Source organism: Mesoplodon bidens (assembly GCF_964165515.1).
Source record: "Mesoplodon bidens genome assembly, chromosome: 4".
NCBI lineage: Eukaryota > Metazoa > Chordata > Mammalia > Artiodactyla > Ziphiidae > Mesoplodon > Mesoplodon bidens.
In genome coordinates, this window is record NC_138160.1 from 127791894 (window position 1) to 127817529 (window position 25636).

A 25636-nucleotide genomic window follows, 5' to 3' on the forward strand; every position below is an offset into this window, starting at 1 on the left:
TTAAACGCAATAACATTTGCATTATAGGGGTCCCAGAAGGAGAAGAGAGAGAGAAAGGACCCAAGAAAATATTTGAAGAGATTATGATTGAAAACTTCCCTAGCATGGGAAAGGAAATAGCCACCCAAGTCCAGAAAGCACAGAGAGTCCCATACAGGATAAACCCAAGGAGAAACATGCCGAGATACATAGTAATCAAATTGGCAAAAATTAAAGACAAAGAAAAAATATTGAAAGTAGCAAGGGAAAAATGACAAATAACATACAAGGGAACTCCCATAAGGTTAACAGCTTATTTCTCAGCAGAAACTCTACAAGCCAGGAGAGAGTGGCATGATATACTTAAAGGGATGAAAGGGAAGAACCTACAACCAAGATTACTCTACTCGGCAAGGATCTCATTCAGATTCGATAGAGAAATCGAAAGCTTTTCAGTCAAACAAAAGCTAAGAGAATTCAGCACCACCAAACCAGCTCTACAACAAATGCTAAAGGAACTTCTCTAAGTGGGAAACACAAGAGAAGAAAAGGACCTACAAAAACAAACCCAAAGCAATTAAGAAAATAGTCATAGGAACGTACAGATTGATAATTACCTTAAACGTGAATGGATTAAATGCTCCAACTAAAAGACACAGGCTTGCTGAATGGATACAAAAACAAGACCCATCTATATACTGTCTACAAGACACCCACTTCAGACCTAGGGACACATACAGACTGAAAGTGATGGGATGGAAAAAGATATTCCATGCAAATGGAAATCAAAAGAAAGCTGGAGTAGCTATACTCATATCAGATAAAATAGACTTTCAAATAAAGAATGTTACAAGAGACAAGGAAGGACACTATATAATGATCAAGGGATCAATCCAAGAAGAAGATATAACAATTATAAATATATATGCACCCAACATAGGAGCACCTCAATACATAAGGCAACTGCTAACAGCTATAAAAGAGGAAATCGACAGTAACACAATAATAGTGGGGGACTTTAACACCTCACATCAATGGACAGATTATCCAAAATGAAAATAAATAAGGAAACAGAAGCTTTAAATGACACAATAGACCAGATAGATTTAATTGATATTTATAGGACATTCCATCCAAAAACAGCAGATTACACTTTCTTCTCAAGTGTGCACGGAACATTCTCCAGGATAGATCACATCCTGGGTCACAAATCAAGCCTCAGTAAATTTAAGAAAATTTAAATCATATCAAGCATCTTTTCTGACTACAATGCTATGAGACTAGAAATGAATTATGGGAAAAAAACGTAAAAAACACAAACACATGGAGGCTAAACAATACCTTAGTAAATACTCAATGGATCACTGAAGAAATCAAAGAGGAAATCAAAAAATACCTAGAGACAAATGACAATGAGAACACGATGATCCAACACCTATGGAATGCAGCAAAAGTAGTTCTAAGAGGGAAGTTTATAGCTATACAAGCCTACCTCAAGAAACAAGAAAAGTCTCAAATAAACAATCTAACCTTACACCTGAAGGAACTAGAGAAAGAAGAACAAACAAAACCCAAAGTTAGCAGAATGAAAGAAGTCATAAAGATCCGAGCAGAAATAAATGAAATAGAAACAAAGAAATCAATAGCAAAGATCAAAAAAACTAAAAGCTGGTTCTTTGAGAAGATAAAATTGATAAACCCTTAGCCAGACTCATCAAGAAAAAGAGGGAGAAGACTCAAATCAATAAAATTAGAAATGAAAAAGGAGAAGTTGCAATAGACACTGCAGAAATACAAAGCATCCTAAGAGACTACTACAAGCAACTCTATGCCAATAAAATGGACAACCTGGAAGGAATGGACAAATTCTTAGAAAGGTATAACCTTCCGAGACTGAACCAGGAAGAAATAGAAAATATGAAGAGACCAATCACAAGTAATGAAATTGAAACTGTGATTAAAAATCTTCCAACAGGGCTTCCCTGGTGGCGCAGTGGTTGAGAGTCCGCCTGCCGATGCAGGGGACACGGGTTCGTGCCCCGGTCTGGGAAGATCCCACATGCCGCAGAGCGGCTAGGCCCGTGAGCCATGGCTGCTGAGCCTGCGCGTCCGGAGCCTGTGCTCTGCAAGGGGAGAGGCCACAACAGTGAGAGGCCCGCCTACCGCAAAAAAAAAAAAAAAAAAAAAAAAAAAAATCTTCCAACAAATAAAATTCCAGGACCAGATGGCTTCACAGGTGAATTCTATCAGACATTTAGAGAAGAGCTAACACCCATCCTCCTCAAACTCTTCCAAAAAATTGCAGAGGAAGGAACACTCCCAAACTCATTCTATGAGGCCACCATCACCCTGATACCAAAACCAGACAAAGATACTACAAAAAAAGAAAATTATAGACCACTATCACTGATGAATATAGATGCAAATACCCTCAACAAAATACTAGCAAACAGAATCCAACAACACATTAAAAGGATCATACACCATGATCAAGTGGGATTTATCCCAAGGATGCAAGGATTCTTCAATATTACGCAAATCAGTGTGATACACCGTATTAACAAATTGAAGAATAAACACAATATGATCATCTCAATAGATGCAGAAAAAGCTTTTGACAAAATTCAACACCCAGTTATGATAAAAACTCTCTCCAGAAAGTGGACATAGAGGGAACCTACCTCAATATAATAAAGGCAATATACGACAGACCCACAGCAAACATCATTCTCAATGGTGAAAAACTGAAAGCATTTCCTCTAAGATCAGGAACAAGACGAGGATGTCCATTCTCACCACTCTTATTCAACATAGTTTTGGAAGCCCTAGCCACAGCAATCAGAGAAGAAAAGGAAATAAAAGGAATCCAAATCGGAAAAGAAGAAGTAAAACTGTGACTGTTTGCAGATGACATGATACTATACATAGAGAATCCTAAAGATGCTACCAGAAAACTACTAGAGCTAATCAATGAATTTGGTAAAGTTGCAGGATACAAAATTAATGCACAGAAATCTCTTGCATTCCTATAGACTAATGATGAAAAATCTGAAAGAGAAATTTAGGAAACACTCCCCTTTACCATTGCAACAAAAAGAATAAAATACCTAGGAATAAACCTACCTAGGGAGACAAAAGACCTGTATGCAGAAAACTATAAGACACTGATGAAAGAAATTGAAGATGGTACCAACAGATGGAGAGATGTACCATGTTCTTGGACTGGAAGAATCAACATTGTGAAAATGACTATACTACCCAAAGCAATCTACAGATTCAATGCAATCCCTATGAAATTACCAACGGCATTTTTTAAGGAACTAGAACACAAAATCTTTAAATTTGTACGGAGACACAAAAGACCCCAAATAGCCAAAGCAGTCTTGAGGGAAAAAAATGGAGCTGGAAGAATCAGACTCCCTGACTTCAGACTATACTACAAAGCTACAGTAATAAGACAATATGGTACTGGCACAAAAACAGAAACATAGATCAATGGAACAAGATAGAAAGCCCAGAGATAAACCCACGCATCTATGGTCAACTAATCTATGACAAAGGAGACAAGGATGTACAATGGAGAAAAGACAGTCTTTTCAATAAGTGGTGCTGGGAAAACTGGACAGCTACATGTAAAAGAATGAAATTAGAACACTCCCTAACACTGTACACAAAAATAAACTCAAAATGGATTAGAGACCTAAATTTAAGAATGGATACTATAGAACTCTTAGAGGAAAACATAGGAAGAGCACTCTTTGACATAAATCACAGCAAGATCTGTTTTGATCCACCTCCCAGAGTAATGGAAATAAAAACAAAAATAAACAAGTTGGACCTAATGAAACTTAAAAGCTTATGCACAGCAAAAGTATTTATTGGAAAGGAAACCATAAACAAGACATAAGGACAAACCATAAACAAAGGAAAGGAAACCATAAACAAGACAAAAAGACAACCCTCAGAATGGGAGAAAATATTTGCAAATAAATCAACAGACAAAGGATTAATCTCCAAAATATATAAACAGCTCATGCAGCTCAATATTGAAAAAACAAACATCCCAATGAAAAAATGGGCAGAAGACCTAAATAGACATTTCTCCAAAGAAGACATACAGATGGCCAAGAAGCACATGAAAAGCTGCTCGACATCACAGATTATTAGAGAAATGCAAATCAAAACTACAATGGGGTACCACCTCACACCAGTTAGAATGGGCGTCATCAGAAAATCTACAAACAAATGCTGGAGAGCATGTGGAGAAAAGGGAACCCTCCTGCATTGTTGGTGGGAATGTAAATTGATACAGCCACTCTGGAGAACAGTATGGAGGTTCCTTAAAAAACTAAAAATAGAACTACCATATGATCCAGCAATCCTACTACTGGGCATATACCCAGAGAAAACCTTAATTCAAAAGACACATACACCACAATGTTCATTGCAGCACTATTTACAATAGCCAGCTCATGGAAGTAACCTAAATGCCCATCGACAGACAAATGGATAAAGAAGATGTGGTACATATGTACAATGGAATATTACTCAGCCACAAAAAGGAACGAAATTGGGACATTTGTTGTGACGTGGATGGATCTAGAGACTGTCATACAGAGTGAAGTAAGTCAGAAAGAGAAAAATATCGTATATTAACACATATATGTGGAACCTAGAAAAATGGTACTGATGAACCAGTTTGCAGGGCAGAAATTGAGACACAGATTAGAGAAGAAATGTATGGACACCAAGCGGGGAAAGCGGCAGGAGCATGGGGGTGGTGGTGAGATGAATTGGGTGATTGGATTGACATGTATACACTGATGTGTATAAAATTGATGACTAATAAGAACCTGCTGTATAAAAAAATAAATAAAATTAAATTAAAATTTAAACAAAAAACCAAAAGAAACAAACAAAAGACAACAACAACAACAAAAAAAGAAACAGCACGTCACCAGCACCCCAGAAACTTACTTTGCATGTCCCACCAGTCACTGCCCCCCATCAGAAGTATCCACTGTCTTGCTTCTAACATCATAAATAAGTTTTGCCTGTTGTAAACATAATATAAGTAGAATCAGTGTGGGTACTTTTTTACATCTGGCTTCCTGTGCTAATATTTTGTTTGTGAGAGTCAGTCTTGTTGTTTCATGTATTTATGGTTTGTTCATCCCCATTACTATACGTTCCACTGTGTGATTATACCACCATGAATTTATTCTTCTTACTGTTGATGAGCATTTGAGTTGTGTCCAGCATTACATATAATGTGGCTATAGACATTCTTTTATGTGTCTTCTGGTCAACATGTATATGATTTCTCTTGTCCATATACCTAGGAGGGGTGATATGTTCTCTTAAATAATAAAGATCTGGAAAAGCTTTGAGAGCTACACTGAAAAAAAGAAGAAGAATTTAACAAAAGTGTAAAATTTATACTTTGAAAACTAAAAAATATTAAAGACTATCTAAGTAAATGGAAAAATATTCCATGTTCATGGATCAGAAGCCTTAACATTGTTATGATGGCAGTGTTCTTTAGATCAATCTACAAACTTAGTGCTATCTTAGCTCAGGCTGCCATAACAAAATAACATAGATTGGATGGCTTAAACAACAGTAATGTATTTTCTCACAGTTCTGGAGGCTGGAAGTCCAAGATTAAGGTGCCTTCATAGTCGGGTTATGGAGAGCTCCCTTCCTGGCTTGCAGACAGCTACCCTCTCACTGTGTCCTCACATATGACAGAGGGAGGGAGGGAGGAGCAGAGAGAGAAAGGGAGGGAGAATGAGAATGAGCAAGTTTTCTGGTGTCTCTTGTAATGAGGTCACTAATCCCATAATGAAGGTCCCATCCTTATCACCTCATCTAAACCTAATTATCTCCTAAAGGCCACCTATCTAAGTACCATCACATTAGGGCTTGGGGCTTCAACATATGCATTTGGGGGAGGGTACTATTCAGTTCATAACACATGTAATCACTATAAAATCCCCACTTGCTTCTCTGTAGAAATTGACAAACTGATTCTAAAATGCATATGGAATTGAAAGGAACATAAAATAGCCAAAGCAATCTTGAAAAAGAAGAACAAGGTTGGAAGACTCAAACTTCCCACTTTCGAAACTTACTACAAAGCTACAAATAAACAAAACAATGTGGTACAAGGATAGACATATAGATCAATAGAGTCGAAATGAGAGTGCAAAAATAAACCCTTATATTTATGGTCAGTTGAATGTCATTGAGGCAGCCAAAATAATTCAATAGGAAAAGAACAGTCTTCAACAAATGATGCTAGGAAAACTGAACATATATATGTAAAAAAAAAAAAGTTGCATTCTTCTTCACATCATACAAAAAAATTAACTCAAAATAAGTCAAAAACCTAAACATAAGAGCTAAAACTATAAAATTTTTAAGAGAAAATATAGGAGTAAATCTTTGTGACCTTTAGTTAGGCAAAACCTTCTTGGACATGACACCCAAAGCACAAACAACTAAGGAAAATAGATAATTTGAACATCATCAAAATTAAAAACTTTTTTGCTTCAAAACATACCATGAAGAATGTGAAAAGCAACACACAGAATGGGAGATAAAATTTGCAAATCATATATCTGGTAAAGGGCTTGTATCTGGACTATATAAAGAATACTTACAACTTAATAATAAAAAAGACAATCCAATTTCAAAATGGGCAAAGGATATGAATAGACATTTCTCTGAAGAAGTTACATAAATGTCCAATAAGCACATGAAGAAATGCTCAACATCATTAGCCATCAATGAAATGCAAATAAAACCACAATGAGATAAACTTCACACCCACTCAGTTGGCTATAATCAAAAAAGGCAGATAATACAAGTGTTGGCAAGAATGTAGAGGAATTGGAACCCTCATACCTTGCTGGTGGGAATGTAAAATGTGTAGGTGCTTTGGAAAACAATCTTGCAGTTCCTCTAGGGGTAAATGTAGAGTTACCATATAACTGCAACAATTCCAAATTCCACTGCTAGACTTACGCTCAAGTAACGTATGTTCACACAAAAACTTGTACACAAATGTTCATAGCAATATTATTCATAAAGTCAAAAGTTTGAAACAATTCATATATCTATCAGCCAGTGAATGGATAAGTACAATGTGGTATATCCATACAGTGGAATATTATTCAGCAGTAGAAAAGGGATACTGATACATGCTCCATGTGGATAAACCTTGAAAACACAAATGGCCCATAAACAGGTAATACCATTCTCAATTTCATTAATAATCAGGGAAATTAAATTTAAAATCACAATAGAACATCCTTTCACCTGTACCATGTTAACTAAATATAAGAAGTTAGGTGTTACCTGGTATCTGTGATAATATAGCTTAATGAGAACTGCTGATGGGAATGTAAATGGGAAAAACTTATTGGAAAACAGTGAGACATCACCTCACAGATACAAGAATGTTCAAGGCAGCATTTCCATAAAGGAAAAAAAAAAAAACCACAAGCAGCTTGGATGTCCTTCAACAGTGGAATAGATCAATTGTGATATAGTCAGACAACGAAATACAGCACAGCAGTGAAAATGAATGACCCACAACTACATGCATCGACATGGATGAATCTCAAAAACATAATACTGAGAGAATGAAGCAGTAAATTACACAGAAGAGTAGATGCAGTATGATTCCATCCATATAAAGTTCAAAAACAGGCAAAACTAAACAATATATTGTTTGTAGATACCTCAAAGGTAGTAAAACTGTAAAGAAAAGCAAGAGAATGATAAACACAATTTGGGACGTGGTGTGGGAAGCAGGGTGCTCTTAGGGAGACGGGAACAGGCTTCTGAGCTGCTGGTGATGTTCTGTTTCATAAACTCGGTAGTGAGTAGCTGGGAGCGTGTTTTATTATGCTTCTTTACACTGTACGTATATATTTACTACATCTTCTGTATGTATAATATATTTCACAATTTAAATGTTTAAAATAATGAATGAGATCACCCTCAGGGGCCCTTCTAACACTTTGATTTTGAAATTCCGTAAGACTGTCTCATTTGAAAAGTTGAAAATCAACAGAATTATTATGACAGAATCCTAGACTCTCAGATCTGGATGTGTCCTCAGTTACCACATAGCCCCCTCATTTTACAAATGAGGCAACTGTGCTCCAGAGGGGTGAGGTTACTTTTTCAAAGTCACACAGCACCTGAGTGCTAGAATGGGAATATGGAGGAAGGTCCAGTGACCCTCAAAACAGTACATTTTCCACTGAAACACAGTGTGGGCTGTGTGCATGTCCTGTCCTAGGCCTTATGTTTACAGTAAGCATTCTGTGTTTCCTGGAAGCAGTTCTGAGTTCCCATATTCTGTCCCATTGTCAGACTATATGATCTTTCTTTTAATTAATAGACTATATTTTTCTGATTCACAGAATAATGACTGCCCTGGATGTATTAATTCCACATCACTTCCATACTACAGACCCTCTCCATGGCCTTTCCTGTTATTTGAATGAAGAGCTCTGCTCAGCTTCAAATACATCTGTCGTGCTGGTCCAGCTTTCCTCCCACCCCATGTTCCCCACTGTATTTTCAGGAACCCCTGGGATTCTTATCAACCTTTACATCCTTTCTACCTTCCTCCTTCAGCTCCTTGGGGGAAATGAAGGAACTGATTGTTCCAAGTTTTCATATGGCCTCCTGGTTTTCTCCACTGGGAGAGGTGGCTCTGGAAGTGGAATTGGCAGGGGACACAAAGGAGAGAAAAGAAGGGAAAAAACAGGGGCTGTTTCCAATGAGGTTGTAGGCCATGACCTGACTAATTCCACAGCCATGAAGTCAATTGATCTGCCACCTGCACATCCCAGAACAGCCTGTCCTCTGGCCTTGCCTGCCTTCCAGACCGGGCATTGTTTGATGTGATGAGTTTTCATGAAGCCTGATGAAAGTTGGACCCTTCCCCACCTACCACCACCACCAGCACCACTTCCACTCATAAGCCCTGCCTCTCTGCAGGGGTGGTCTCCAGCGGCTGCCAGCTCGACCTCACATGGAATTTAAAATGTTTAGGCATATAGTCAGCCCTACCTGCTCCTAGACTCACAGGATGTCAGTGTCAGAAGAAAATCTCAGGTCATTTCTTGTCCAGTTTCTGCTCTTTACTCAGACGTGAACAGAGGCCCCAGACAACAGAGGACCAAGTTCAGAGTCACCCAGAGAGTTAGATGGCCTAGGTGGTCTGACTCCCAGAGCAGAGTCTCTCATGGTCCTAGACCGTTTCCCCTGGTGCTGTGACATTTGGAGCTGCCCTCCTCCCTCACCTTGGCCCTTGGAGCCTACCTCTGGCCTGCGGAGTGAACAAACACTTGCAAAATACTTCTGACATTCACCTAGAGGTCCCTCCTACTTTTAACCTGGCTGCTTTTGCAAAACAGTGTTCCCTATTAAAGATAAGAGAGTATTTACTGGGGTGATGTCACCCAGTCCAGGCCAGGTCCTCGCACGTACAGGCTTGGAAACCATCTTGTTGTTTTCCCCACCATGGATCATGCTTGGTAAAGCTGAGTCATGCTAACCACGTCTTTGGGAAACCGACGTATAAAACCCAAGTGCCTGTTTAGTAACATAAACAAGAGCTGTAACTCTCTGTTGTACTAGTTCATGTTGCCCTGATCAGCTGCTTCTCTCACAGAGGCAACCTATGTAGAAAGTCAAACTGTCAGACTCAGAACAAGGGGAGCTGGTCTCGGGATTTGAATGAGCTCTCCAGTGCCTTCCTTTGATTGCTGACCAGCCCCTTCCTGGCTGACCCATCCTTGCTTTAGCTGGATCAATAAACTCAGCAGTTCTGGTGGCTCTGAGAGTCAGTTCAATCTCTTGGAAGAAACTTAGCCTCTTTCTGCTCTTCCCATTATGTGTTCATTTCATAACTTAACTCTCAGAGGGAAATCTCATTTCCCACGTTTCTAAGTCCTTTGGGGGAGGGGAGTCCCACATGATTCAGTTGTTCAGATACCTATAATTATATCCACCTGCTTTTCTATTATCTGCCCTATATTACTTCATATTGTCCACCTGCTCTTCTATTATCTGCCCTATATTACTTCATATTGTCCACAAGGATATCCCAAAAGACTTTATAAAGTACCTTATGAAATCATGTTGCCTCTCTGTTCAGAAGTCATCAGTGCAATTGATCATTTCTGCAGCTGGGTAATGGGGAATCATTATAATCTTCTCTCTACTGTTGTATATGTCTGAGATTTTTCAAAATAATTTAAGATTTTAAAAACTAGGGGAAAAACCATCCATGGCTTCCTAGTTTCCCACAAAGCCTAAACGTCTTAAACTGGACTTGGCCCCTCTTCCTCCAACTGGCCTGGCAATATTTTCCTGTAATATTGCCTTCCACTCTCTAAAAACACCACCCTTACCCTAGCCCCATCTCCACACAAATATCGCCTGCAGTTTCCTGCCTTTGTGCTTTAGCTCATTCCATTCCTTCACTTCAACTTAGATGTTCCCTCCTCCAGAAAGCCTTCATTGATTCCTCCCACTCACAGCACTTGCTACCTGCACCAGCCCATGGCCTGTCCCCACTGATGTATGTTCTATGTGGTCTTCCCTCTGCATCCATTGTTAGCTCTTTGGAGTTCAAGGATTGTGTTTTATCATTCCTGCCTGGGAACAGATCTACCTTTTATGGCTATGGTGAAGCTGGATTATAATCTTCAAATCATACATCCCATTGCCATCCTAACTTGTCTTCACCTAGCACAGACTCATGCACATAGGAAATGCCCAGGGCATTTGTAACTGAATGATTCTTTCATCAAACTCATGATACCACCAGCTGCATTGCATTGCGTGAGCCACATGGCTTTAAACTTTTCCTCCATCTTTTGAGAGGATTGTATAGCATGGGTGGTCTCAGCATGCATCAGGATCAGCTGGGGAGGTGCTAAAATGCAGATGCCTGGGCTCCAACCCGAGGGAGTCTGACTCAGGTCCAGGCAGCTGCATCTCAAGAAGACCGCCAGGTGATTCTGATGCAAGTGGTCTTCAGGCCATCCTTTAAGGAGCACTGGCCCCAAAGGCCCATGAGGTCCCATGCGTCACCATTCTCTGGCCACTTACGACTGAGTCAGACAGTAGCCTTGTCCCCAGCGAGAACCTCATGCTTGCAGAGCCTCCCTGGACTCACCTGCCTTTGTTTCCCGCCTTGTTTCCCCAAGTGTGTGGCTGTGGCCTGGCTCAGTCAGGCTTCTTCTTCAAGAACCAGGAGTACATCTGCACCCAGGACTACCAGCAACTCTACGGCACCCGCTGTGACAGCTGCCGGGACTTTATCACGGGCGAGGTCATCTCTGCGCTGGGCCGCACCTACCACCCCAAGTGCTTCGTGTGCAGCTTGTGCAGGTGAGCAAGAGGCCAGCGGGGGTGGGGACCCTCTGCCTGGCATCCTGCAGAAGGGAAGAAATGGCCTTTCCCAGGCAGATCTGGGGCTTACTCGGCTTTGTGCTGGACACTTGCATCCTCTAATCTCAGGGGTGGAAGGACCTGACAGGCCAGTGATTTTCAAACATTTAGCGGCTGAATCCTGTTTGTCAAACGTGATCTAGTATAAAACACTAGTTTGTCCCGAGATGAAGGCAGCGTAAGGATCTGAGCCCCAACACTCAGCCTCCCACTTCCCATCAAAAGGCCCTGAAGGAACCACTGAGGGCCCTGGCCTCTCAAAACTCAATTTGGAATCCATGAATCTGGCTCACGCTCTCACACCCTCAGCCACATGCGGTACTGGGATATCTGTTTATAGCCTTCCTCCATGACCCTGGCAGGCGACCCCACCTCTGTAAGCCTCAGCTTCATTGGTGAATCGACATCAAAGCCAGTCCAACTTCATTGGGTTTCCATGAAGATAAATGAGATGGTACATGCAGAGAGACCTTCTCTCAATGACTGGTACCAAATTGTGTCCACTTTTATTCTCTTCATTATCATAATGATCATTATCTAGCCTCTCAAGACCTCTGATAGGTGATAGAAAGCTCACTCCTTCCCTCCTCCCCACCCTCAGCATCCCTGTCACTTGTTAACTTAGCAAATCTACATTAAGGGCCCAGTGTATGCTAAGCACCATAATAAGGAGATGAAAAAATAAAGAAAACCTCAACCCTGCCCACAGATACGTTAAAATTTAATGGGCTGCTCTGATTAAGTCATAAGTAAAGCACGATTGGAGTATATGTATGCATTTTTAAATTGGGAAAGTCATTTATAGATTAATTATTCTCCTCGTAAAATAACCACCTCTTTGTTACCAGTTAAGAGTAACTAACCGATTAGAGTTTCTGATTGAGACGAACGACACAGTGCATAAGAAAATATTATCACCCAGTGGAATTCATTCATTCATCCATCCATCCAACCCTTAAGACCTGGAATCCCAGAACCATTGGAAGTTTGCACAGTAGGGTCCATATGGTCTAAAGTGGAGGTTTTGTGAAGCCCCATGGAGAATAGGCACCTTCCCAAGGTCATGCCGGGTCCTTTTACCATGAGTCAGTGCCTGGGCTGTGATGAGAACACGACTCCCCTCCCTCCCTGGCACTCCCTCCATTGTTCCTGTTGCTAATGTAAGGGCAGTGGAGCCACTGCAGGCTTACGGGGGCATAAACTCAGAGTCCATATTAACAGGCATCCCAAACCGCTCGAGCAAGAGCTGCTGTGTGATGGGATCAGCTGTGCTGAGGGTTCTATGCGCTTTATATTTAGTTAGGGAGGCAGGACATGACGAGCTTGAGCCCCTGAGCTGTGGAACTCAAACTGCGCAAATGCAGGCGAGCAGAGGAAGAGGCTCTTTGAGGATGTCTAAACTTCCTGTGGATGAAAGAAGGAAATTTTGGCAAGTTGGGGAGGTGAATGAGTTCTTCCTGACGTACAGGGGATAGGTCAAGTTGGGATGGAAGAAGTCCTTCCAGGAAGAGGAAGTACCTCTGAGACATTTTTAGCCTCTTCATTATAGAAGAGAAATGTAAGCCCAAATAAGTGTCATGATTTGCCCAGTGTTTAAAAATCATGTAAATGGCCCAACTGGGTCTCCAGTTCCGGTCCTGGCCCTAACTGAGTGGTTTAGCCTGACCCCGTGAACAGCACTTGAATGTACCTGGTGCTCTATGTGTGCTGTGTGTGCTACCAAAGGTCTTCAAGCACATGTGTTGTCAAGTCACCTATAGACACAGAACCCTCTAGAGAGGTGGTGTTGAATTTCTCCTTCATCCCTCTTGCAGGAAGCCTTTCCCCATTGGAGACAAGGTGACCTTCAGCGGGAAGGAATGTTTGTGTCAGACATGCTCCCAGTCCATGACGAGCAGTAAGCCCATCAAGATCCGTGGACCAAGCCGTGAGTCCTCCCCACGGGGCACGTCGCCGTCCACGGGTGCCATCTCCCAGGGCTTTCCTGTCCCAGCTTCGCTAACTGCTTCTGCAGCCTGGAGGGAAGTGGGGGAGGTTCCCACCCTGGAGGACTCCTGAAGCATGACCCAGTTGGCACATAGCCCAGACTCACAAACTTCCCAAAGCACAAACGCAGGGAAAACAGGCTGCCCAACTATAAACAGGGATGGCCTGTGCCACGTATTGACCACTTGGGTGGTTCTCCTGGGATGAGCAGGGCTCCTTATCTCCCCTCTGGTCCACGCTCCCAAGGGCATCCCAACAGAGCTGATCAAGTGTTTTCCACCAGTGGCTGTCAATTTTTACAAATCCACTAAAGAAGAATATGCAGACATATCTTAACAAAAGAGGGAATATGAGAGAAGGCCACAAGGGCTGTGCTAGTGTCCATTAGGGTGTGTTCCATGGACTGTGACATCAGCTTCACTGCAGGACTTATAAAAATACAGATTTCTGGGCCCACTCTGGACTTCTAGGAATGGGACCTAGAAATCTACCATCTTAGTAAGCTTCTTGGGTGATTCATTCGCTGCTCCTAAGACTGAGAACTACTGTCTAGGGATGAGGAGGACACTTGGCAGGCCATCGTAAAGGTCACGTTCTATCACCAAAACATAGATTGGGAGTTGGGGGGAACTGAGGCTCAATAGTGCCTCGGAACAGTCATTCTGATTTGTGGAATGTCCATTCCATTCAAACGTGTCTAGCTGTAAGATATCCAAATCACTGTTCCAAGATGCCCTTATCAGGCCACTGACTGCATGTGCCCACACACACACACAGACACAGCCCCCTGGGTCTCGGTGAGCCAAGCTAAGCTCCGGCATTCTTTCATGTTACGTGACACTCTCACTGGCCTTGTCGGCAGAATCAATGAAAGCCCATTAGCGTCTTGTGCGGCGTCACTGTGTGGTATGGGGGCTGTTGGCCACGGCACCAGCAGAGTCAGCATGCTGAGGCTGGGTCCGGCTGAGGAGGGCGAGCACGGAATACCCCAAGTCAGCAGGGCTGAGCTCCCGGGGGCTCCATTAGCATGGGAGCCAGTGGGGAGGCTCCCTCCCTTGCCCTTCCTTTCTTTCAGTTGAATCAGATCTGCTCCCAGACTTTCCGTCAGTATCTTCGGTGGGGCTCAAGAAAAATTTGCCGCTCTGATCAGGTTTCCACCTTGAGGTGGCTGAGTGCACACACTGTTATCCTTCATAACTCCTTGAAAGCATCATCCAGAATGACAGCAAGACTGAGATGCAGGACCACAGCGCCATGGCTGATGCTGCCAAGGCGCCCAGACACCAGTGGCACCACGTGTGAGTTCATAGAGGGAAGCCGGCCGGAGTCAGGAGGCTGCCATCCTTTTGTGTGAATGCACAGCCATCACGTAGCCTCCCTGTGGCTCAGTTTACCCAACTTTGTGGAAAGCAAATGTATCAGTATTCGGGAATCAAACTAACATACGTCATAGTGTGTAAAATGCTCTCTAAATATAAAGTGAGGGATTTTGTTGGCTTGGAGGTTTAGTCTAGGAAACATACCAAAGGAGAACTGAGAATAAGATTCCTGAATCTGCTATTACTTCACTCAGCCTGTGTTGCATGTACTGTGTGCCTTGGGGAATCTCAGACAGGTGGGAGATTTCCTCAGCTAAGTGCGGGAGTCCTGCATGGGAGCATGTCCACAAGAAGAGGCTGTGTCCACCATAATTCTGCAGATCAGGAGGTGAAGAAGGTGAAGTAGAGTGAGTACAGAAGAGCAAGTGAGCACGTGGGCAGTGCTCACATCCGGGGGGATGCCTAGGATCATGGCTCATCTTGTCACTCATGAAGTCTAGACATCAATGTGTGGATCTACAGGGCATATGTTTCATAGAAATGTTTTCTCCCCAAAGGTGGTCATTGTCCACGCTGTAAACGCAAGGCAGCCTCCTGACTTGAGGGTAAGTTGGAAGGTCTGCTTAGTTCCCCAAGGATGGAGGGAACTAAAACAAGATTCAAGAGAGTGCTAAGGTGAAGAACATATCATAGAGAAGGAAAATGAAAGCAGGAAAACTTGCTGTATTTTTGAGCTACAGGAGTGTGAAGTTTCATCCCTGGAATGTAAAGACATTCTGGAAGAGCAGGAGCAGTATCTCCTCAAAAAAGATCAAGAAGAATACTTAGGAACTGTCAAGAGAAAAGAATTGTATTACTTATCACAGGCGGAAGAAATGTTTCCTCACAAATCTCACCAAGAAGAATCAGGAGCAGAAGTAGCATCGCCACCATCACCACCATAAGTACCACCACCACCACCGTCTTCACAATCACCACCACCATCATTACGAGCACCACTATCACCAACACTACCATCACCACTGCTAACATTGATTGACTGTGACTATTGCCAGGCACTGCACAGACCTCACTGAGAAGAATCAGCAGCAATAGTACCACCACCATCACCACCAAAACCACCACCATCACTATTGCTAACATTGATTGGCCATTACTGTGGTCAGGCACTGCACTAAGTTTTCTATATATAACATCTCATTTAATCATTATAATAACTCTATGAGGGAGATAAGAGTAATGTTTTTTAGATGAGAAAACTAAGACTCAAACAGCATAAATGACTTGCCCAAAGTCACTCAGATAATGGTAATGTAACTGGAATGTGAGCCCAGGCAGTCTGGCTTTGGAGCCTATTTCCTTAACACCCTATACCAGAGACATGACTTGCTAATAGGAAGGGTCCTGTCTCCCTGCATTAGTTGCCTAAAACAAGGTGGGGAGCTTGCTATGACTCACAAACCCACTTATTTTTGCTGATCTAAGTGGAATGAATGACACAGTCAAAAAAACTAAAAATAGTTGTCTGAGGTCTTTAGAGTCTCCAGTAAACTGAGGGATTTAGGAGGAACAAGTGGTGGCATCGTACTTTCTGCCAGCTGAAGGTTGTAATTTTGGAATGAAGAGGAATGTATGAGGAATGGAGTGGACAGCTGGCTCCACAGAATCCAACTTGGGACAGGGTGTGGCCTGCTTATTACAGCAGACCTGGGCTCCCGGATGGGGTGTTTGAGGCTCCACTGGGTGGCCAAGAGTGAAAGTTGAGAGAAGAGGGAGGAAAAGGTCCTGATAAATATGAAGCCAGTACAGTGGAGGATGAGCAGTATAACATGAAAAGAAAAACCGTGTGGAGCAGGTATGCCAGAATTCTCAGGAGGCATCAGCAGACCTTCCCTACATCAGAAATATTGCTTCTGACCTCATATCAGAGATTGGATAATGCACAGAGTATGAGTTAAAAACATGAGAATAGGGCTTCCCTGGTGGCGCAGTGGTTGAGAGTCCACCTGCTGATGCAGGGGACATGGGTTCGTGCCCCAGTCCGGGAGGATCCCACATGCCGCGGAGCAGCTGGGCCTGTGAGCCATGGCCGCTGAGCCTGCGCGTCCGGAGCCTGTGCTCCACAACGGGAGAGGACACAGCAGTGAGAGGCCCACGTACCGCAAAAAACAACAACAACAAAACATGAGAGTATGGGATAATAACGATAGCAGCCACTCTTTGCATATATACATGCCAAGCACTGTGCAAAATCTTTCCAGGCCTGACTTCAGTTCATCTTCACACCAGTGTTGTAAGGAAGATGTTCAGATGAGGAAGCTGAGGTCATACAACTAGTCAGCTGGGGAGCTGGGATTCTCCCCTCGGCCAGCCTCTCTCCACTCACTCTAACCTCTCAGCTCAACCTCTAACTACTACACTGTACCATCTCCTAAATTTTAACTCAAGGTGCTAATTCATCTCAGATGTGTCGCTGCAACTTAAAGAGATGAAACTCATCTCTTTTGTGGCCACAAAAGGATACAGCTCTTCAAATAAGGTTTATTGAAAAGATAGACAGTGGTGTTGCTGGCTAATAACATGTCTATCTCCATGGAATCCACAAGTGAATTTGCTCAGTGAATGACCATGTCAAGCAAGGAAAAGTGAAGTGCAAGGGATAAAGGAGAAGAGAGAAACTAGAGTTATCATTAAATATTTGAAGAAACTGACATGGGGGAAGAGGTAGATTATTCTTGATTGCATAAAATAGGGGGTGTCACAAGGAGTCAGGAATCAGCTCCATATAAAAAAGGCAGTCACGGGACTTCCCTGGTGGTCCAGTGGTTAAGACTCTGTGCTCCCAATGCAGGGGACCTGGGTTCTATCCCTGGGAAGGGAACTAGATCCCACATGCATGCTGCAACTAAGAGCCCGCATGCTACAATGAAGATCCCACATGCTGCAACTAAGACCTGGCGCAGGCAAAAAAAAAAAAAGAAGAAAAAAGGTAGTCATGACAATCTTACCTGTCCAAAGGCAAAGTGGACTTTCTCAAGAGGGGGTGAACTGCTCACCCCTGGAAGCGATGACACAGAGGAAGGTGCCCACCCCTGTTGAGAATGCTGTAGATTCCTGTACTGGGTGGGACTTTGGCCAAATGCTCTGTGAACTCTGAGCCCCTGTGGAATCATTTAACCCTATCATTGAGGCCCACAGAGACACAAGGTCAGCATTTGTGGCCTAGAAAGCTGGACCAGATGCCTGAGCCCTTGGGTTTTACTGTTCGGAGCATGGGCAAGTCACTTCAGAGGCCATCTGTCTATAAAAGAGGAGGGGGGGGGCTTCCCTGTTGGCGCAGTGGTTGAGAGTCTGCCTGCTAATGCAGGGGACACGGGTTCGAGCCCTGGTCTGGGAGGATCCCACATGCCACGGAGCAACTGGGCCCGTGAGCCACAACTACTGAGCCTGCGCGTCTGGAGCCTGTGCTCCGCAACGAGAGAGGCCGCGATAGTGAGAGGCCCGCGCACCGCGATGAAGAGTGGCCCCTGCTTGCCACAACTAGAGAAAGCCCTCGCACAGAAATGAAGAGCCAACACAGCCATAAATAAATAAATAAATAAAGCAAACTGTCAACAAGTAAAACTAAATAAACACTATTAAAAATAATGATAGTTAACATTTAAAAAAAAAAAAAAGAGGAGGGGGTACCTGACCTCTCTAAACTATGACATTCTGAAGACTGTGATGATCAGGATGGGGTGGGGGTAGACTTATCCCAGGAGAGAAGAAATCCTAAAACGATTCTCCCAGCCCCCATTTGAAGGCCTGGGACTTGAAGCATTTTGCAACGGGAGACCTTCCTGCCCGCAGCTTGTGCTAAGAGACGTTAGAAAGGCGCTGTGTGGCCAGGAGGGGCGGGCTGTGGGAGCTGCCTCATACACACACTTCATCAGGGCCCAGACCCTCCCCACAGCCTGCTGGGCACACCCACTTCCTAGACACATGGACACCTCATCTCCTCTCCCAGGACAGGCTCCCAGCTGGATGTAAGAACTTCAGCCAGCCTCTCCCAACTTGATACGCCGTCCCTTTTCTCGCCACTGCTCCCAAGTATGCATTTGCTTTGGTGCCAGGAGGCAGGCTTGTCCTCTGGTAAACTTTGCACAATGACCCTTTCCTCCTCCAGAGTGGGACATCCGGTCGGCTAGGCCTGAATTCCCCGCATCTCCCAAGTATCTTGGACGCTGCCTCTATTTCCTGCCCCTCCGCAGGCACTGATTGAGCAACAGGCAGACTCTGGGGCCCCCTACATTCAATATTGGCCCCAGTGCACAGTCCAGGGTGAGGGGAACGGAGAGCAAGGGCACCTTTCTGCTCTGGAATGATCTCATCAGACTCTTTAATCCTTGCTACTTGGGGAGGCAAATGTTTGGTATATAATCAAGTTGGGGAGGAGGTGTGTGTGGTAAGTTCTGTCCTTTGCCTGAGTGCTATGAGGCCTGCTCATTCACGCTCATTCAGCAAATCTTCTTTGAGTTCTTAACTCTGTGCTGAGCACGGTGCTAGGCAAGAAAATACATTTAACCACAAAACACACAAATCACAAACAGGGCCCTTGCCATTGAGCAAAACTCTACTGTGCTTGGAGATCTTGATAAAATTCAGTTGGTCTGTGACAAGGGCTTAATTTCCAAAATATATAAACAGCTCATACAGCTCAACATCAAAATAATAAACAGTCCGATTGAAAAATGGTCAGAAGACCTAAATAGATGTTTCTCCAAAGAACACATACAGAAGGACAACAGGCACATGAAAAGATGCTTAAAATCACTAGTCATTAGAGAAATGCAAATCAAAACTGTAATGAGGTGTCACCTCACACCAGTCAGAATGGCCATCATCAAAAAGTCTACAAACAATAAATGCTGGAGAGGGTGTGGAGAGAAGGGAACCTCTTGCACTGTTGGTGGAAATGTATATAGGTGCAGCCACTATGGAGAACAGTATGGAGGTTCCTCAAAAAACTAAAAATAGAGCTATCATATGATCCAGTAATCCCAGTCCTGAGCATATATCTGGAGAAAACTCTAATTCAAAAAGATACATGCACCCCAATGCTCATTGCAGCAGTATTAACAATAGCCAAGGTATGGAAACAACCTAAATGTCCATCAGTAGATGAATGGATAAAGAAGATGTGGTGTGTAAATATATATATATATATATACACACACACACACACACACACACACACAGTGGAATATTACTCAGCCATTAAAAAAGAATGAAATAATGCTATTTGCAGCAACATGGATGGACGTGGAGATTATCATAGTAAGTGAAGTAAATCAGGCAGAGAAAGAAAAATATCATATGATATCACTTATATGTGGAACCTAGAAAAATGATACAAATGAACTTATTTACAAAACAGAAACAGACTCACAGACATAGAAAAACTTATGGTTAACAAAGGGGAAAGAGGGGGATAAATTAGGAGTTTGGGATTAACAGGTACACACTACTATACATAAAATAGATAAGCAACAAGGACCTACTGTATAGCATCAGGGAACTATATTTAGTATCTTGTAACAACCTATAATGGAGAAGAACCTGAAAAAGATATATATATATATATAATATATACATAATATCTATACATATATATGTAACTGAATCGCTTTGCTGTACACATGAAACTAACACAACATTGTAAATCAAGTATACTTCAATAAAAATAAAATAAAATAATTAAAAATAAATAATTCAGTCGATCTGGGTGGGGCCCACATTGCTGCACATTTCTGAGCTCCCAGGTGACACTGATACTGCAGGTCTCTGGGTCACAGAGACTTGAATGAGCTTAGTTAGCAACTCGAGAGCAGAAGCCGTGCTGGGTCCATTCTGGATGAACAGTTGTCAGGATGACCAGCAGGGAACTTTCTGGAGGAACCCTGGGAGGTCTTTCTTTCTTTCTCCCTCACACCAAGACCACTTGTCAAGAGGCCAGGGCTCTGCTGGCCTTTCCTTCACCTGGCAGAGTCTCGACAGGTGCCAGTGCCAGGGTGGGAGCAGTTGTGGAAAAGCTGGCGTTCCAGGAGGGGTTTCCTTGACTCAGGTGTGTGATGATGGCAGGGCTCTAGGGGCCCAGGATGCTTTGCTCAGCACATCCTCTTGTCTTTGCAGACTGCGCTGGGTGCAAGGAGGAGATCAAGCACGGCCAGTCACTCCTGGCTCTGGACAAGCAGTGGCACGTCAGCTGCTTCAAATGCCAGACCTGCAGCATCATCCTCACCGGGGAGTACATCAGCAAGTGGGTTTCTCCCCCTCCCCGCCCCGCCCGCCTGGCCTCTGCATGCTCCCAGACCTGGCTGCACATGACCCTTGCCTGAGTCCCCAGCAGCATCTCCCTCCATTTCCATCCAGCTACCACACTCTGGCCGCAAACAGCACCCCACCCACCTTGGGCCCTCACGCGGTGCTTCCTCTGCCTCAGATGCTCTTCTCTGCTCTGCACATGCTTGCTCCTCCCTTCTGGTCTCAGGTCCCACACCCTCTCCTCAGAGGTGACCTCATTCTACCCTATTCTTTTCCTTTGTACAGGCCAACACCATTTGCAATTGTATATTTATCCATGTTAACTTTTTAGTAAGGTTAATAATACTAGCTACCATTTATTGAGCTTTTATTGTGGACAAAGAATGTACTAACTGCTGTGCACGAATTATCACATTAAGTCCCATGACTACCCCCATGAGATATTTATCCCCATTTGAAAAGCTGTAGAAACTGAGTCTCAGGCAGTAAGTAATTTGCTCCAATGATTATATTTAGTGTCTGTCCTCACCAGGGCGGGACTTGTTTAATTCTCTGCTGGTGTAGCACAATGCCCAACCCATAGTCAACAATACAGTTGTTGAATGAATTGAGATAAGAGATGATGGACACACAGTTGTCAGGAAAGATGGCCCAGCCTGCACACTGAGCACTAGACAAGCCCCCTTGTGCTAGGCCCTTGTGACCACGTTTGCATACTCAAGTACCTAAAAAAAATTAGGGCCACAGACCCTCACAGCTTTGACACTTTATGATCCAGACATTTCTCAGGTATCTCTGGCCCGATGCTAGGACACAGTGAGCATGTAAATTTGTAGCATGCATGGTTTCTGCTATCAAAAAATAAGAGAGATAAGCTATATACATAAGAAACTGTGCCTCCAGGGGATATGTGATTGAGAGCTCAAGAGAAGTTCTGTTCTTTAAGACCTTTCTAATCATAAGTGACAGAAAACCCATCTCAAACTCCCTTAAAAAGCAAAAATGGGAGTTTACTGACTCATAGAAATGGGAAGGCCAGCGGCATTCTGGCTTCTGGCATGGATGAATCCAAGGGCTTAAAGATGTAATTAGTACTTCAGAAGTGTCTCTCTCTCCCTCTCAGCTTTACCTTCCTCTGCATTTGTTTCATTCTCAAGCAGGCCCTCCCCAAATGGTAGCAAAGATGATCACCAGCAGCTCCAGGCTTTCATTCTAGCAGCTTCGCAAACCTGGCAGAGAGAGGGAGGCTTCTTTCCCAAGAACTCCAGCAAAAGTCCCACAGCTGCCTCTGATTTGGCCACCGCTGGGTCACATGCCCATTCTTGACCAATCACTGGCCAGGAGAATCTCAGCCCTCAAGCCAGAGAGCAGCTGTTTGTGAGTTCTTTGTAACTGCGAGTGCGAAGGGGTGGTTCCCAGGAAAACCCAGGCGAGGTACTGCTGCTGGCAGAAAGGGAGATAGATGCTAGCTAGACGACCCTTGTCTGTGTCAGAGGTCTAAGCGAAGGGCTGTGACTATTCACTTCTAACTAGCAGAAGTGGAATCTGGAATATATGAGAGCTTTATGGAAGATGGTGATATTTGGGCCAGACCTTGAAAAGGGGTATAAGATTTGAAAATGTAAAGAAGGAAAGCTTGTAGGCAGAATGCCCAGCCTGGGCAAGAGCAGGGAGGTGCTGGACACATCCATCCTGTTTGTGGGAACTCGGGTGTGTGCACAGGTGAAGTCCAAAGCTGCAGAGGTTGAGCTGAGGTCACAGCCCCGAGAGCTTTGAAGGCCATGTTAGTGGAGTTTGGCATGCACCTCTGTGCCTGCCAAGTAAGGAGTGCCCTTGGTGAGTCGCCAGCCAGGAGTCCTTGAGTTTGTGAGCCTAAGTCCAAATTCTCTGGGGGAGTAAGGGTTTGCTCAGAGAGCCTCGCAAGCAGATCCAGCCCAGATTGCCCACCACGCCTTGGGCCTCTGCAGCCGGACTCTGGGCTCTTCATTCATCTGCCAGCATAGTGTCAGATGCTTAGAGGCTCTGGCTGTGGCGTTGATGCCCAGGTTAGAAGCCCAGCCCACCTGACCTCAGCAAGAGACTCAACTTCTCTGAGTCTCAGTTTCCTCATTTATAAAAACAGGGCTCAGAAGACGACCTGCCTCGTAGGGTCGTGTCAGGGCTCAGAGATCTGTGCTTTGTACCTAATCAGTACCGGGTAAATGTTAATTTTTACCATCTGCATCTTTTTAGAATCATGTATATTTCAAATTCCCGAAGGCCTCACAACCTCATGGGTCCAAATTAGGAGGTGTTGGCATTTATACCCAAATTTTGCTAGCTCATTGTCCCCACCTCCTGACAAATGACTATCCCCCTGCAGGGTCACCCTCCCATCCCCACACAGTGTGGAAGGGTTGGGGGAGGGGGAAGCTTGTCTCGTGGACCCACAAACAACAGTGTCACCTGGTGACTTTGCTGAGCACGGGTCCTCATTGCCAACTCTCCTTCAGGAAACACTGACGGCTCTGCTGCCCAGGGCGGGCTCCTAGCAGTGCCCGCGGGGCAGCAGCTTGGACATGCCTGTTCTTTAGGCCTCTGTGTGTGTGCGTGAGTTCTGTTACGTACGAAAGATGGCATCAGCACTTCAGAGAGATGTCATCAGATCTGGTCCTTAGAGCTAGGCAGGGCTGGAGCAGGGCTGAGCTCTTTGATGCTCCAACCATCTCCACATGGGCCCTTGAAAGCTGAGCCCCAAACATCCTCCTTGAAGACCCCTCTCAGCAATCATGGGGACTCCCCTAGCTGTCATTTGCCAAGTACTCACTCTAGGCCGGGCGCTGTGCTAAGCCCTGGGACACGCTGGAACCATGTCCTTTAATTCTCATGACAGTCTGGGAGAAACCAGACCGTCTGGGTTTGAACCAGCTCTAGGTCATCTGAATTGGGTTTTCTCATCCATACAGTGGGGAGACTGATAATTCCAACCTCATAGGGCTGCTGCAAGGATTAGATGAAATAACCTATGTAAAACGCCCTCAGAGGGCCTGGCACACACCAAGCAATAAATATCAACGGCTATTAGTAGTAGAGGGTCGTATAAGAATAACTAACAGTAATCTTATTACTGCCCAATAAGTTATCAGCACTGGGCAAGAATGGAGCACTTAGGAGGTGGTCGGGGAGAGAGGGTTCCTGTTTTCTACTGATCAAAGGGCACAATCAGATGACTGATCATATTGATGACCTCCTGGAAGGGAAACTGGGAGAGGCTGAGAGGGGGTAAAGACTTTCCCCTTTGTGCCTCTAGAATGTGCCAAATGCAAATATTACCTATTCTAAATAAAATTTTATTTTTAAAATAATTTTTAAATGAATTTTTTTTAAAAGAGCCATTTGGGGTAAAGGAAAAAGTAGGTCTGGAGAATTTGTGGGGAGGGAGAGGAAGAAGAGTGGAAAAGGGACACTCACAGCCAGCAGCAGAGTGGTGGTTCCCAGGCATGCTCAGGGAGTTTGTCAAGATGCAGATTCCCTGGCATCCCCCCATCCCAGGAATTGTCTGATTTTGTGTATCTGAAGGGTGTCTGGGGAATTTGCATTTTTAACAGCCCCCTGAGTGCTTCTAATCTTGGCCCAGTCACAGTTGCCTGTGGGAAGGTCTGGGAAGCTCCACGTGACACCCCCGTAAACCCCCCTAACTTCCTCTTCCTGTGTGGATTTCCTCTTGCAGGGATGGCGTTCCATACTGTGAGTCTGACTACCACTCCCAGTTTGGCATTAAGTGCGAGACTTGTGACCGATACATCAGTGGCAGGGTCTTGGAGGTGAGTGGGTACAAGTAACTCTGAAGATGTTTGGGCAGGATGGCCTGTGACTCCAAAAAGTCATCCCTGAGGAAGGGGAGAGTCACCCCACACCCCTTTTTCCATAGCCTCTACCTCCCCCGTTTTCTCTACCCCAGCTTAGCTTGCTACATAACCTTGAGCAGAAAACCTTCTCTGGGTACCCCCAAAATGAGGAGCTGGGCAAAATTATTCCTTGTTCCAAAAATGCTGTGTTGGAAATATCAGTTGCTTCTCTAGATTCAGACCCAGCTCGATTACTGGGGAGTGATAATTATGATTTTCTTCCCAACCCTGCTTTTTGTTTGTTTGTTTGTTTTGTTTTGTGGTACGCGGGCTTCTCACTGCTGTGGCCTCTCCTGTTGTGGAGCACAGGCTCCAGACGCACAGGCTCAGTGGCCGTGGCTCACGGGCCCAGCCGCTCCGCGGCATGTGGGATCCTCCCGGACCGGGGCACAAACCCGTGTCCCCTGCATCAGCAGGTGGACTCTCAACCACTGCGCCACCAGGGAAGCCCCCTGCTTTATTTTTTAAGCATTTGGTAATGTGCTGATTTAAGAACCAGCTTGTCTAGCAGCCTATTCCCTAAGCCCTTCTTTGGCTGGTCCATCACCATGGCAACAGCTCTTCTCCGCCTCTGATACACAGCTCACTCTGCCGTGACAGACAACCTGCAGCACCATTGCTGAGCTGAGCCCTTGCCTGAGCCCTCGCCTGAGCCCTCGTTCGCTGGCCTTCCTG

At 44.3% G+C, this 25636-nt stretch overlaps 1 protein-coding gene across 3 annotated transcripts in view; it reads left to right on the forward strand.

Annotated features, from left to right (window-relative positions):
* Positions 1-25636, forward strand: part of ABLIM3 (actin binding LIM protein family member 3) — a 148599-nt gene that overhangs the window by 61531 nt on the left and 61432 nt on the right. For all 3 annotated transcript variants that reach the window (XM_081233978.1, XM_081233976.1, XM_081233977.1), the window contains exons 4-7: positions 11220-11403; positions 13278-13390; positions 20943-21069; positions 24784-24877. In XM_081233978.1, the coding sequence (XP_081090104.1) occupies positions 11220-11403; positions 13278-13390; positions 20943-21069; positions 24784-24877 (518 nt within the window). The remainder of the gene's footprint in view (positions 1-11219; positions 11404-13277; positions 13391-20942; positions 21070-24783; positions 24878-25636) is intronic.